The sequence below is a fragment of the Apodemus sylvaticus genome, chromosome 22 (assembly GCF_947179515.1).
Source record: "Apodemus sylvaticus chromosome 22, mApoSyl1.1, whole genome shotgun sequence".
Taxonomy (NCBI): domain Eukaryota; kingdom Metazoa; phylum Chordata; class Mammalia; order Rodentia; family Muridae; genus Apodemus; species Apodemus sylvaticus.
Genome location: NC_067493.1, coordinates 57,743,051 through 57,757,078, shown reverse-complemented (window position 1 = coordinate 57,757,078; position 14,028 = coordinate 57,743,051). Strand labels below are relative to the sequence as shown.

General features: G+C 49.0%; 1 protein-coding gene across 2 annotated transcripts in view; it reads left to right on the top strand.

Moving 5' to 3' along the window:
* Pitpnb (phosphatidylinositol transfer protein beta) overlaps positions 1–6,840 on the top strand; it is a 49,507-nt gene extending 42,667 nt beyond the window's left edge. Inside the window, exons 10-12 of one of the 2 annotated variants that reach the window (XM_052167440.1) lie at positions 1,846–1,968; positions 4,038–4,122; positions 5,104–6,840. In XM_052167440.1, coding sequence (XP_052023400.1) covers positions 1,846–1,968; positions 4,038–4,085 — 171 coding nt within the window. In that variant the 3' untranslated portion in view covers positions 4,086–4,122; positions 5,104–6,840. The remainder of the gene's footprint in view (positions 1–1,845; positions 1,969–4,037; positions 4,123–5,103) is intronic. The other variant, XM_052167439.1, reaches the window with a different exon arrangement.
* The last annotated feature ends 7,188 nt before the right edge of the window (positions 6,841–14,028 follow it).

Sequence of the window (14,028 nt, the reverse complement as noted above, 5' to 3'; positions counted from 1 at the left end):
GTAGATGGACCCTGAACAGGTGACATGATCCACAGATCCAAATCCTAATTGCTTTTTAAACAGTGAAGATACCATAAGCAGCTAGATCCAGAGGGATCAGAGTGGCGCAGTCAACTTTGTGCTCAGTGTTACCCAACATCACTCAAAGCAACCAATGCCCTGGTCATAAACAACAGGAAGACGTGGGAATGCCCTGCTCCTTTTCTGTAGGGTTTCCCCCATCATCACTACAAAGATGTCCTTGGTGCTGGAGAGACAGCTCAGTGGTCAAGAGCACTGACTGCTTTTCAGAGGACCTGGGTTTGATTCCCAGCACCCACATGATGGTTTACAACCATCTGTAACACAGTTAGTTGCAGGGACCCACACCCCTTTCTGGCCTCCAAGGTCACTGCAAGCATGAGGTGCACAGATATACATGCACACACTTGGTGCACGCACACACTCGTACTTAAGGAGGAGAAGATGCCCTGTTACTCACAGAGGTTCTGCAGCTTGGATAACCTCCCTGCTTTTAAAACCAAAACCCGTGTTTCTTCTACCCCATCGCAGCTGCCTCATGAGCTCCCTTTCTGCAGACTGGCCTTCTCGTTTTGACACTGTTGTCAATATATTGACAGTCCCTTTTAGATATGGGGAAGTCACATTTGTAAACACGAAGCTTTCTGTTCATGGGGCAGAGGTTGAAAATTGTCCCCATAGAGTCAGCTGTTGCATCTACTTTGCTCTCCTTGGGAGAGTCGAATGCAACTTAAAAAGTTGGGTATTTAAACCAGTATTTCTATATACATGGGTGGGGGGGTGAGAGGGGAGGGGCAGGCAGAGAGAGAGAGAAAGAGATACATATACAAGGGCAGCAATGTGTACAGCACAGAAGGATTAATGTGCAGTTTCTAATGCTTTCCATTGTTTATCTCTAAGCACTGAGGGTTTTCCTTAAGTGCAGTATGTCTTGATCAGAGGGGAAGACTCGAGGTGTAGTCCTATTGTAGAAGAACATGGCAGACCTTTGGTCTTTGGCATTGAAAGTACATGCCAGTATGTGGAGCATGTGGAATCCAGTTTTGTATGTCATGTGCTCTCAGCTTCTGTCAGACCATTAATCCATTTGCAGGGGAGATTCTTTCTCATTTGACAGGGAATTTTGAAAATGATTTTGAATGATGTGTATTTGCTGAGTGTGGTATGTGTACCCCATGGGTGGTGTGGAGGGTGGAAGTTTGAGGGAGTTGTGTCTTATCTGCCTTCACACATGAGGGTGTGAAGGGTGGTAGACCGCTGAGCAGGTGATGGCTTTTTTTATTTTGTATCTAATAGGACAGAATTTTAAGGTTTCTGTTGATAGAAAGATTTTATATTTTAGCCGGAAAAGTGGTGGCACATACCAGTGCATGGAAGGCAGAGACAGGCTGATCTCTTGAGTTTGAGGCCAGCCTGATCTACAGAGTCAATTTCAGGGTTTCACAGAGAAACCCTATCTTGAAAAGAATAAACTCTGTGTGTGTGTGTGTGTGTGTGTGTGTGTGTGTGAGAGAGAGAGAGAGAGAGAGAGAGAGAGAGAGAGAGAGAGAGAGAGAGAGAGAGAAAGAGAGAGAGAGAGAGATTTTGAGACAAAGCTTTACATAACCTGGCTGTTCTGAAACTCACTGTGTATAGACCAACCAGGCTTGCCTCCCTCCTGATTACTGACTGGGATTAAAGGAGTGCACCACCAAACTTGGCCTGGTTTCTGCTGTTGTATAAAATGGACTTTTCAAAATAAGCACATGTTCATTTTATGGGATGCTTGGGACACATAAAGTTAACATATCACCAATCGAATGTTTCTGCCACTTTGTTTTAAAGCAAGAAAAACGTATATTTACGAACTTACACCGACAGCTCTTTTGTTGGATTGACAAGTGGATTGACCTGACAATGGAAGACATTAGGCGAATGGAGGACGAGACTCAGAAAGAACTAGAAACAGTAAGCCCTGCTGTGGTGGTTGTGTTTGTCTCTAAAAGTGCACATGCTTAGTGAGTACTTAGGAAGAGTGCTGGAGGCTATTTCTTTCCATGTTTATTTTCACCAAAATGGACTTTTTCAGACACTAATGCCTTTCACCCCTCCTGAATGTAGACTGGAACCTTCTTAACCTAGAGTGTGTTCCTTGTGAAAACATTCAGGTGCTTTGTAGCAGATCGGGCATCAGTATCTGTGACAGTCTCTGTCCCAGTCCTTTTAGATAGAGCTGCCTGTGGCTCGGCGTGCTCAGCAGCCAGCCCAGCTCCCTCCAAGGCAAGGCAGTGCTGGTGAGTCCTCTTGGTGCCAACAGTGCCATCTCCCCGGGGGCCCACCTAGCTGTGAGCTCTTCTGCCTTCGTAAGCTCTAGGAACATTCCAGTGGTCCTTGGCAGGGGGTCAGGGTATAGTTTCATGGTTAAGCATAGATTTGGTTTTGATTTTTCCCTGGGCCGTGCTTGTCTGCAATTGGCAGTTTATTCCCAGAGTGGGAAGTGAATCCAAGGCATATCCAGGACCCTCAGGCTTCCAAGCCGTCATCTCGAGTCCTGCCAACAGGCCTGGCTCAGCTAGCCCTGCAGGTGTGGTATCTGATGGCCTGTGAGACTAGAGCCCCGTGTGTTCATGGGGAGCAGCAGGAAGTTGGCACAAAAGAAATGATGCCTCTGCCATAGCTTAGTGAAGGATCTGTGTCTGCAGTTGGTTACTTTGGGTGAGTGGAGCAGGCCTGCTTCTAATTAGCCTTACACAAATCTTGAGAAAGGAGTATAGTGTATATTCTTTATAGGGCAATAGAATGCTTTAGCCTACCTTATAGTTGAAGTAAACTATAGACAGACTTCACCTTATCAATGGATTATTTTTGTTTGATTGAATTTGGAAGGTACTTTCCATGGAAACATGGCAAGGGGGTTGGTTTTTCTCTTACTGAGGCTGAGACTCTGGGTGTGGTAGGGTGGTGGAATGATGGCAGTCTCCCTCTCCCTCTGTTCTAAGCTTGGCCATGGGTATTCATGCAGGCAAGCATAGGCCTCACTGCTGCAGGCTTCTGGTCCACACCTCCCACCCACTCATGCTCACTTCTCAATAGTTAGTTCTCCTGAGGAGGGGCCCAGATGCCAGCCCTCCCAACACAGACCCTTTGCCTGCCATGAGCAGCTCCCTCCTAGTTTCCTCCAGGTTCCAGAACACTCACCTGTTGTGCTGTCAGTTCTGGAGCAGCTGCTCAAGCTGAAGCACAGCTGTTCCCAACCTGTGTTTCCCCCGGCCTAGGGGTGACAGAACACCAGCCCTTGCAGGAGCCTTGGCCCTAGTGTGAGTTTGTGCTGAACTTTCTGTTGAGGAAGATCACTGGTGATGACTCCTGACCCATGGGCAGGGCATGGCTGGGGGCTGCTGCTCCCCAGTCTTGGTTCTTTGGAGTTCTTAGGCTCCTGATACCTGGACACACTTAGAGAGCCCCAGGCCTGGGGGTATTGGTCCTTGTGATGTCACAGGAGTGCTTTATTCCTGGGGTAGAGGTTGTTTTAGAAATACAGTGTTGCTTGTTTTCTGTGTTTCTGGTGTTCTCCTTTGAGGGTTTGTTTGTTTGTTTGTGGGGTTGTCTATAGCTGTTGGAAATGCCTGCTCTTTTGCTGGTTCTTTCCCATGTTCTGTTCCTCTGTGTCTCTTCTTTGGTCTTTGCCCCTAGTAAGCCTCAGGATTGAAGCTGCTCCTAAAAAGAGCCGCAGCAGCAGCACATTCAGACACCTGTCCTGTCCAGAGCTCTGCCCCCAAGGCAGTTTCTCACAGTATATTGGACACTGCCCTTGCAGTTGTATGAGTGCCTTTGATGCACTTTATTTTCCAGGCTGTTAAAGGGATTCCCCCCATATAAGTTTGTTGAAACCAGGAGCAGTTGAAGGTCTCCATCCCTTCTGGGGATGCATGGGAGGCAAGCAGTCTCTACAACTGTTGCTAGTCCCTTTCTCTCCACTTGCTTACTAACCCTATGCAGAATCATTTTAGCAGCTCATGATTTTATTTTGCATTTAGATGCGTAAGAAGGGTTCCGTCCGAGGCACGTCGGCTGCGGATGCCTAGATGAGTCCCCTGTAGGTCAGAGACATTATCAAACTGTGTAAGTGAAGACCTGGGTAAAGAGCATCTACCAGCCTGTGCCTTTTGGTGATGGGGAATTAACCGATGAGCACACAGGCTTTTACCAGTGTTGACGGGATTCTACATTTAGAATTGAATAGATGTCGGTTGTAGAAACCATGAGCCTGTGTGTGTCTCACTGGGTCATTCTGTGGGCCAGGTTGAATGTGACAGTCTCCATCCGCTGTCAGTGCAGCTGCTTATTTAGTGGCACTGCCCCGGAGGCTGGTTGACCTTTTGATAGCCAGCCAATTAGTGGACCTGGTTCTGAATAGAGCCTTTTGTCATTCTCAGGGAAATCCAGGATTCCTCTAGTAGCTCAGTAGCTCACTGGAGGTATAAAGTGTCCCATGTGTCATAGTTTGCTTTGCAGTTAACTTCACTCGTAGACCTAACTTTTTTCTGTGGGGTTCCTTATCAAAGCTTGTATGCCCAAGTGGCATTTCATAGATAGAACAGAGAGCATCCACATGCACCCCACAGGCTCAGGCTAAGAGTCCGAGCAGCAGAGCATACGTTCTCTGCAGGTGTCCCCTATCAAGATAGCAGTGGGCTGGGGACGCACCTGGCTAGGCCTCCTCGCCCTCCCTAGAGCAGCTCTGCCTTCCTCATGCTGCCATCCATCCCGGGAGGATGGCTGTCGTGAGAGGGGCTGCTTTGTCAACCAGAATTGAGTAACACTTCCTAGATCGGATGCCCCGGAGTTCTCTATTTTGTGTTCATTTAAGTTCTTCTTAGTTGTTGTCACTTTGACCGAGTATTGACTTTCTATGATTTGTTCCATTTGCTTTTCCCTGTGATGAAACAAAAATGTTTTGCCTTTAGCATTAGCGAGAATCTTTTTGAAAAGAACAAAGTTTTAGGGCTCAGTATGTGGGGAACATTTTCTACCAAAGTTTTTCCGTGTTGAGTCTCTCAGGAGAGCCTGTGGCTTAACTTGCTATGTATTTCTTTCTTACAGCTACGGAGTCAAGGCCAAGTGAGGGGGACCAGTGCGGCCTGTGATGACTGAAGCCACCAGCGTCTCAGTGTTGACGTTTCTAGTGTGTGCCTCTGATGACTCGAGCACATGTGTGCACACTCGAGGGCACACACACACACACTTGCGGGGGGTGCACACACACACATACTCACACACACACAACTCCTATAGAACTTTTGTGTGTGTGTGTGAGTATGTGTGTGTATGTCTGTAGCTGTATGTAAAGCACATATGGCTACAGGCCTAGATACACACATGAGTGTATATATATATATGTATGTACATGTAAAGATCTAAGGGAGCAGTACATTTTCTCCAAAGTACTGAACCTGTCTTCAACAAAAATACTAAAGAAAATATTTTCAATATATATATACCTGGAACAGATATTAATAATCATCATGATGCCCTTGATGGACAGACAGACTGACTGCCCTGTGGTGCTGGCTGGCGTGCTTCGTGAGTGCCAGGTGTGGACCGGTGTGGTTATGTTTCTGTTTTTTCCAGTCACCACACACACATTTAGTCTCATTACATCAGCAACAACTCCTACAGAAAGATTTCTTCAGATTTTTAGATTCTCCAGTGACTCTGGAATGTAAACTCTGGATGAATTTATAACTATTTATTTCTGGGTGGCCACTGTCTTCCAGCCAAATCCCAACAGTCTCTGTCAAGTAAGGAGTCAAAGCTCTTTATTGGGTTGCCCGAGGGTTGGGGAAATCCTTTTTTAAAAATTGCCACTTTTTATTGGATTTTTGTATTTTGAATTTCAAGTATTTTTCTACATCAAATCTAGCAAAAAACAGTGATGACGGTTTGTGATTTATAATAAACACTAGACAATATTCAGATTCTGGCTAAGCAAACGGCGATCAAGCAATTAACCTGAGTGGTGTTGCAGGCTGTGTAGAGCACTTCTGTGGAGTTTTGCTTTGGAACTGGCTTTTATGGAGTTACAGCCCGGGGACTATGTGGATGGTCTGGATTGCTCTCAGCTGACAGGGTGGGAGAGTGGTCACGTCCGGCTCTTTTCCTGTTGCGGTCCAAGCCAGGAGGAAATGCTGATGGAGAGCTAGGAACAGCTTAAGTATAGCGCGGGTTTGTCACCATCCTGAAGCCCAGCTAGACCTGAGCACTGCTGCCGACTCTGCCTCCTTCTCCTTCCTCCTCCTCCGTCTCTGCTTTTTCCTTTTTTTTAAGAGAAAGGGGCAGTAGCTGGGTAGGTGGCTTTTCTTCTTACCTGTCTGTCTGATGCTGTTTCCTCTTGTTAGTCCTGGAACCCTGACCAGAATCACACTGTTGAATCCTTCAGGTTACACACTGCCTTTTTGATCTCCACCCCTAGAACACAGCACCCTGCCATCAGAGCATGGTGGTGACCTTCATGTCCCCTCCTCCCTGCCCTCTGTCCCATGGGAGCCGTGGCAGAGATTCCCACTGCATCACACTGCCCACTTACCCTCAGCAACAAACCCCAGGTTCCCACCCTGGCCCGGGAGAGCCCAGCTCAGAGACATCCAGAGTTTCATTGGGAGCTTGGGCACACAGGAAGTCAGAGCCCGGCGTGGGCCCTGGTGCTGTTATAACAGCTGTAGAGATGAGAGACGTGTGGTGAATGTAAAGTACCTGGTTTACTTGGCAGTCTCCTGTGTAAATTACAGTAAAACAAAGTAAGTGGAACTGAAACAAAATAAATTTGATCTCAAAATGCCACTTGTGTGCTTGTATGGTTGTCTGCCTGGTGCCATGTGCTTGGGATAGCACAGACCACCGCTGGCCTTTCAGAGTTCTGGTTTTCACAGCTCTGCTCTGAAAAGACAAAAAAGATTCTGCTGTCCTGCTTCCTCTGAGAGGTGTCTGTTCTTAATGTGGGCCTGTGCCAGTCAGGTTGTCACATGTGGATTCTGAGGTGGTTTCCTGCCCTTACTGGAGTTGAGTGAACTCAGGCACGGGTCCTGTTAGCCTCAGAGTTGGCAAAAGATTATTCTTAAAAGAAAAGATGTAGAGAACTCGGTGTTCTTAAGTGCTCTCTCAGGTTTTGCCATCCTACCTAACTGTCCCAAGAGTGTGGCTCTAGGACGTTTTGTCCTTCAGAACGGTGTCATTCTCCTGTGTTCTATATGTACACTTACAGCAAGCACTAAGTGCTGGGGAAAGCCTACTGCCTGATGAGACTTAATGTGCACCATGTCTCCAGGGTGTGTGCTTCCTCACTCGCTGTTGGCTTTTGGTGTTAGTGTGCACAATGACCTGTATCTCTTCTGCATTTATCAACCAGAGGAGTGTTTGCCACCAGGCACCTTGCTCTCAGCAGAGGTTCTGAGGCACGGAAAGGCAGATGTTCAGTCCAGTGTGGTTGACAGACATCCGAACAGGACAATACAAGTTACTGTGGTATCGTCTTCAGTAGTAGTGTTGGAGAACAGATGTTAGCTAAAAGAAATCAAAATTGTATGTAGGCCCCAGCAGCTGTGATCCTGGAAGCCCTGAGACCTCTCTGCCATGGAGGGTACAGGCAACTCTAAAGCCACCAGTAGGTGAGAGTCTGCACCCTTTTGACAGATAGCAACGGTCTTCACTGAGCCTGGTTCATTGTTCCACACATGTTCCACACCACCTCCTGGTGTGTCCAAGGCTGCTCAGACTTCCAATCCCCTTGACATGGTGTTAAATGTGTCCACTTCCACCCCCAACTTCCTCCCTGCCCCAGGCCCCTGCAGGCATGTCTCAGGAGGTTAAGAGGTATCAGTGTTTGTTTACCTCAGCATCTCCTTTAAGGACATTGGGGTGCCTTGGACCCCTGGATGGAGGATCCTGGATGGATGCTGGCCTCGCTCCGGTCAGCAGTACACGGACAGGTAGGAGCTGAATCTCAGGTCTGTAGAGTTGTAGGGGTCTAGAGCTTGGGGTGGTGTGACCCAGGAAGGAGAGCAGTGGAGACCAAACCCCAGCCCATCCTGTCTGGGATGCCTCGGACACACCTGCTTACATACTGACCACATGACCTGATGTGAAACCAGCTGCTGGCTTCATATCCTCTCAGGGATGCTATGTCAGGAAAAGTCAGAGCAATCCATATCCCCAAACCTTCCTGGGGTGCCAGGCTGTCTGCTGCTCACCCCTTACATCCACCTGATAGTGTGCCACATGGCAGGCCGACTTGAAACCCCTAGAAAGTGATTGGAAGGAAACCTTTACCGACACCATCTTCCCACCTGTCACCTTTCTGTGGCTTGGTCTTTGTGTATCCCCACTTCAGAAGGAGGAAAGGGGCCCACAGAACCCCTGTCCTCTCCAGAAGACCCTGGGCTCTGTCCGGGTAGCCACCACCTTGAAAGCCTGGGCTAGGTGCCACTCCTTCAGGAAGGTGCTGCTTGTGGAGCAGCCTCTGCCAGTTCCAGCCCTGGTTGGTCATTACTCCTGACTGATGGGTGGCACCTTTGAATCTCACGTTTCACACCCTGTTTTAGCTTGGGCACACTAATCAGAGGCAGGTCACAGCTGTGCCCTCTCTATCACCTCCTGTCGTGGAAGTTTCAGCCATGAGCCTCAATTTCTCCAACAGCAGAAGTGTGCCTCTAGTGACAGGACACCTTAGTCTTGGGGTCTAGCACAGGTAGAACACAATCTGGTTTCTGTCCTCAGAACCTATAACAGCAGCTGTTGACCAGCCTGGATCTACCCTTACTCCTCCCTTCAGTCTCCAGAATGCACTTCTGTCAGTGCATCACTGTAGCCACTCCAGGCAGGAACCCTGGCTGCTTCCCCCAGCCTAAAAGGTATTCTTGGATACAGGTGAGATCCAGCCATCCTTTGTCTTTCAATCCAAGACGTGTCCTGCTCACCCTCACCACAGGAAGGAGACCACAAGTCTCATGGGAACAATAAGCTCCCCGGACATGGTAGTGCACAACTTGGCAAACCTAGCGCTCAGGAGAGAAGCAAGATTTCAGTTGAGCCTGAGCTACTTAGGGAGTTCCGGATCAGCCAGCCACAACTGCACATTGAAACACTGCCTCTTTGTTTGTTTGTTTGTTTGTTTTAAGGTGGTGTAGTATTTGAGGCTTTGTGTGACATTTTCAGTAACAGCTGTTTGTCTTTGCTTGGTGCAGAAACAGCCAATGACCTTCATATAGTATGTGGCCAAAAAAAGCTATTCTTGTATGGTCAGAAGCGGAGGGCCCTGTATGGCTAGCCCTGAGCAGCTTTCTGGAATCCCTGTGATGATGATGGTGCGTTCCGACTCCTCAAGGTCCACAATGAATTGCCACTAGATGCTTTACCCCAATGGTGCTGGCGTGCTGCCCTATCTGTGCTACTCAGAGAAATAGTTGCAAGCATTTCATTTCCAGCCAGCACAAACCCAGAGCTTGCAGGATGGCACTCCAGTGAGTTCACAGAAGCCACCGAAGACAATACTGAGTAAATTCTTGGCTGTGTGCTGTGACAGCCCCAACTTGTTGGCCTAGGCTTTGTGCCGTGGCTTCTGGTGGGGTTTGGCTTAGATTCTGAGAAGCTATGAAACACCTCACAGTTGCCTGTGGTGTATTGATCTCTTATTGCATGTTGATAGTAAAATAACATTACACTTCAAACTATGGGAGGCACGGAGAAGCAGAACAGAGGCATGGCCTGCAGGGGCGGTTGGTTCATTAATGTTTATGTAAAACAAGCTTTGACTCTGAATGGCCCATGACAGGATGACTCCCTGCATCCCTGGTGCTGGTAGCTCATCTGAGCACACCCACCCAGAGGTGCTGCTATACCCCGTTCCCCTCCAGTTTGTGCTAGCTAGCTTCCACACCCATGTGTCCTTGCAGGAGAGGATCTGTGAAAGGCCCCAGAACAGCTGTGGTCCACAGTGGTTGTGCAGATTGGGGGCTGGCAAGCTTTCTATAAAGGGCCAAGGTGTTCATTGAGATTTCCATGCCACAGTCTTATACAACTGCCTTGTGCTGCCCCCACAGCAGGCATATAGCCTTGGTATCACAGAGACAGGAATGGCGTCATCCATCCCAGGGTGAGAGGTGTGGCTCCACATGGGCTGGGTGACACCTTGCTAAAAAGCTTTTTAGATCTCTCCCCACAGTTTCTCTTAAGACATCATCTGATTTCAAGAACAGCGCTAACACTGACCAGCCTGTGCCATCCAAGTAGACCCCACACTGCCTTTGCTGCTTTACAATGCCTGTGTGGTAGGTTCCACTCCCTGCACATCTGCTGAAAATGGAGACAGGCTGCCTTCTGATCAAGGGTCCCACAAGCAATGGCCTGCTTGTCTAGACTCCAGACGCCCGTTGCAAAGCTCCAAGCTTGTGGATTTCACAAAGGCAGAACAGCCTTGCTGCTGCTGCTGCTGCTGGTGTGTGTGTGTGTGTGTGTGTGTGTGTGTGTGTGTGTGTGTGTGTGTGTGTGTGTGAAGAGCCTTGCTGCTGCTGCTGTGTGTGTGTGTGTGTGTGTGTGTGTGTGTATGTGTGTGTGTGTGTGTGTGTTTTGAATTTTGAGACAAGGGTTGCTCTGTGTAGCTCTGTTCTGTAGACCAGCCTGGCCTCAAACCCAAAGATCCACCTGCATGTTGGATTGTCAGCATGTGCCACCTCTGATAATCAACATCTTAATAACATTTCCTCATAAAGTCCTTTGAGGCACAGCTGAGCTTCCCCATGGTGGCAGGGAAACCCTAAGATTACACACTTGGGGGCCTCACTAATATGGAAGAGGTGACAACCATCCCCTCCCCTTGCTGAGGCCCCCTGCCTCAGTGGTACCATGTCTCTCCCTAACCCCCAACTGACTTTATGTTAGTGCTGTGGACATGAGGGGTCTCCAGGAACCTGTGGTGTGTTCCTTCTAAGTGTACTTGACAGCAGTTGGGGTAGCAGGGGAGCTTGGCCCATAATACCTGGGTGGAACAATGGCCACCCTGTGGGCAGGGCTGCTTCACTTTACCAGAGACTACCTCCCCTACATCCCTGCCCAGCGTTGCCTTATCTGTTGGGCATCTAGTGGGCCATGAACTCAGGATCCTGTTAATATGGGATCTCATGAAGCAGGCATTATCTTGGGATGCTGGGAGGCCGGAGGTGCCAGGATGAGATGGTGACCCCGTGCTTGCTCAGGGTTTATTGTTGCTGCCAATCTCCTGCTAGTGATCCCTACAAGTATCCCTGAAACCACGGAGTGTTAGCACAGGGGTGCCTGCTCACACTCTGCCAGAGGCGGAGATGGAAGGGCTTTGGCATCTTGCACGTGAATCCCTAATGCCTGCCCCTCCTCCCCCGAAAAATAGGCCCAAAATGAAGCCTTGACCCCTCTGAGCCTTGGTGTCCTGCCAGTGGAAGTCTGGATCGTCAACACCAACATGGAACATGGCTCTGTGACAAGGAAACATGAAAACAACACTTTATGCCCTGGTTGGGCTCTTAGCTGGAGTCGCCAGCCAGCCCACATTACCCAGGACAAAGGATTCCTGGGAGGCCAGACTTTGGCGCTAAAACCAGGACAGTCCTGGACAAACAGAGACCATTGGTTACCCTGTTACAAGAATGCAGCAGTTTCCATTTAAAGGCAGATGTAAACACTGGGCCATTGTACAGGAGACAAGCTGTGCTGCAACCTGACTGCCCCCATCTCCACCGGCAGCTCACAGGTTGTAGAGCTGCACGCAAGAGCAGGGAAACCAGTCTCACAGGAGGTCTCTGAAAACACTTAGCCGGGCCAGGGAGAACCCAAAGTGTTCTCACAGTGCTCTGTTCCTTCCAGACTGCCATGGACAGTCAGGGCAAGTGCATCCAGGCATATTGAGCTTCCAGCAACCAAAGACACTTTCCCAAAGGCGTGGGGGGGGGGGTGAGGGGGGAAGGGGCCTCTCTGGACAGCAGCCTGCAATCTTCCCACCGGTTCATTCTTGCCACTCACCCTTAGGCTCCACCCACAAGGGCCTTAAGCCAGATCCTGGGACCCTAGAGCCCATAGGTCTGCTTTGAATGAATGGAACAGAGCAGGATTTAACCCATTCCTGGCTAGCTTGCCTCCTGACATTAACCATTTCTTCCCCCTGTCTGTGGCTTGCATGACCCAACAACAGCGGCTCAACTCTCCCATTTTGCAAGGGAACATTTCTGCTTTATGACTGACTGCATGTGCTCTCGTTTCTCCCATTATCTTAATGAATTAACTGGGTGCCCGTTGCTCCCTGGCCCCCCACAGTTTACGAGCCGTACAGCGATCACCGCGGTCTTAGTCAGCTCCACACAGTTGTTGTACCGGTTCCTATTACAGTAATTGGCATGAACTTTATTCTTTTGCAGAGAGGTTCTTTGGCCCGCTGAGACTGCATAACCATCTGCCATAAATTGAGACTAGTACGGCTTATTTTGGTGAATGCAAAATTGGATCCCATTCTTTACTCTGTGGCTTGATTCAACTTCCAGATGGTTAATCCACATGAAGTAATAGGAATGCACCACAGCTCTGCTTAGCCGAAGATGGAGACGTAATATTTATTTGCTGATGCGGAGGCCTCCAAACGCTGCCCTGTCGGGATGTCAATATATAACATGGCAGCACAGAAATGTCAGCTTGTTCTGCAGGAATGACAGGCTCCCCTAAGTTGCCACGGGGGACCCCTGGGTACCCACCCCCCTTCTGTCCTTGACCCAATCTCAAGAGGTTTTTATTCTCTCCTGGGCTGTTTCTTATCGGCTAGGTCTGCCTGTGTAGCTGGCTTCACATCTGCTTTGACTTTAGTGCCTGTGACATTTTCATTAATACTTCTCCAAGGTTGAGCCTTTATTCCAAATACCCTGCAGCTCCCAGAAGCTGAAGTTCAGCTGTGCCCAGCTGGGGGCTGCTGGGAAACTTGGCCCTGAAATACCAGCAAGTCTGCTGTCCCCACTCAGATGAGCTGATTGTAACTTTTTAATTGTTAACTGATCATGCTCACCTGCTATGCTGCAGGATGCAGAGGCAGATCTTGGGGTAGGGGAGAATTGCTTTCACTCTGGGGAATATTGACTGCCTCTGTATGTATGTCCTGTCTGTCCTGGGCCTCAGCATGTGGTACAGGGAAGTCCAAAGCCTGCATCCCACCACCTGGGAGTGCTAAAGCTACAAGACTCCCTATACCAGATGGGTCCAGCAACCCAGTTTACCTAGGGCTGCTTTGACTGAGTCCCTACTTCCTGTGCACCACTCAAAGCTGGGAAAACTGAGACAGTTGCCTACCCTATGGCCCTATCTACTCTAGATTTACAGAGAGAACCTCTGGGACTCATTCTGAAGGTCCTACATTGTGCTATGTTCAGCGGTGATTCCGGTGAGGTCCATGAATTTAGGAACCACAGTAGTGAGTCTTGAGTGCTTCCGTGGCCTGACATGGGCCTCATCTTGGGTGTAGAGGGTAGACTTAGGTAGACTTGACTAGATATTATTAGATCAAGGAGATTCTACACATGGGAATTAGACTTAAAAGGAGCTAGTAAGTGCCAGGTATAGTGGTGCACACCTTTAGTTCTAGAACCCAGGGTAGAAGCAGGCAGATCTCTGGGGCCAGCTTTAGTTATGTAGTGAGTTTCAGGCCAGCCAGATCAACATAGTGAGGCCCTTTCTCAAATAACCAAAAGAAGTGGAGTGTGTGTGTGTGTGTGTGTGTGTTTGTAAAACAAAAACCAAACCAAAACAAGACCTTGAAAGTTTCCAGATGGAACGCATAGTGCAATAAGGCGGCAGATCTCAGAGGCTCCTCAGCGACTGGGGCTGGTGGGCAAGAAAGCAAGACCGCCAGCCCCTTCTCCCATCACACACAAAGCCACAGGCCGTCTCCGGTCGCTCGAGGCCACCTGTACCATGCAGATGGAAAGACTTTTAAGCGGGCCCCTGAAATGCATTGTTGGCAAGAAA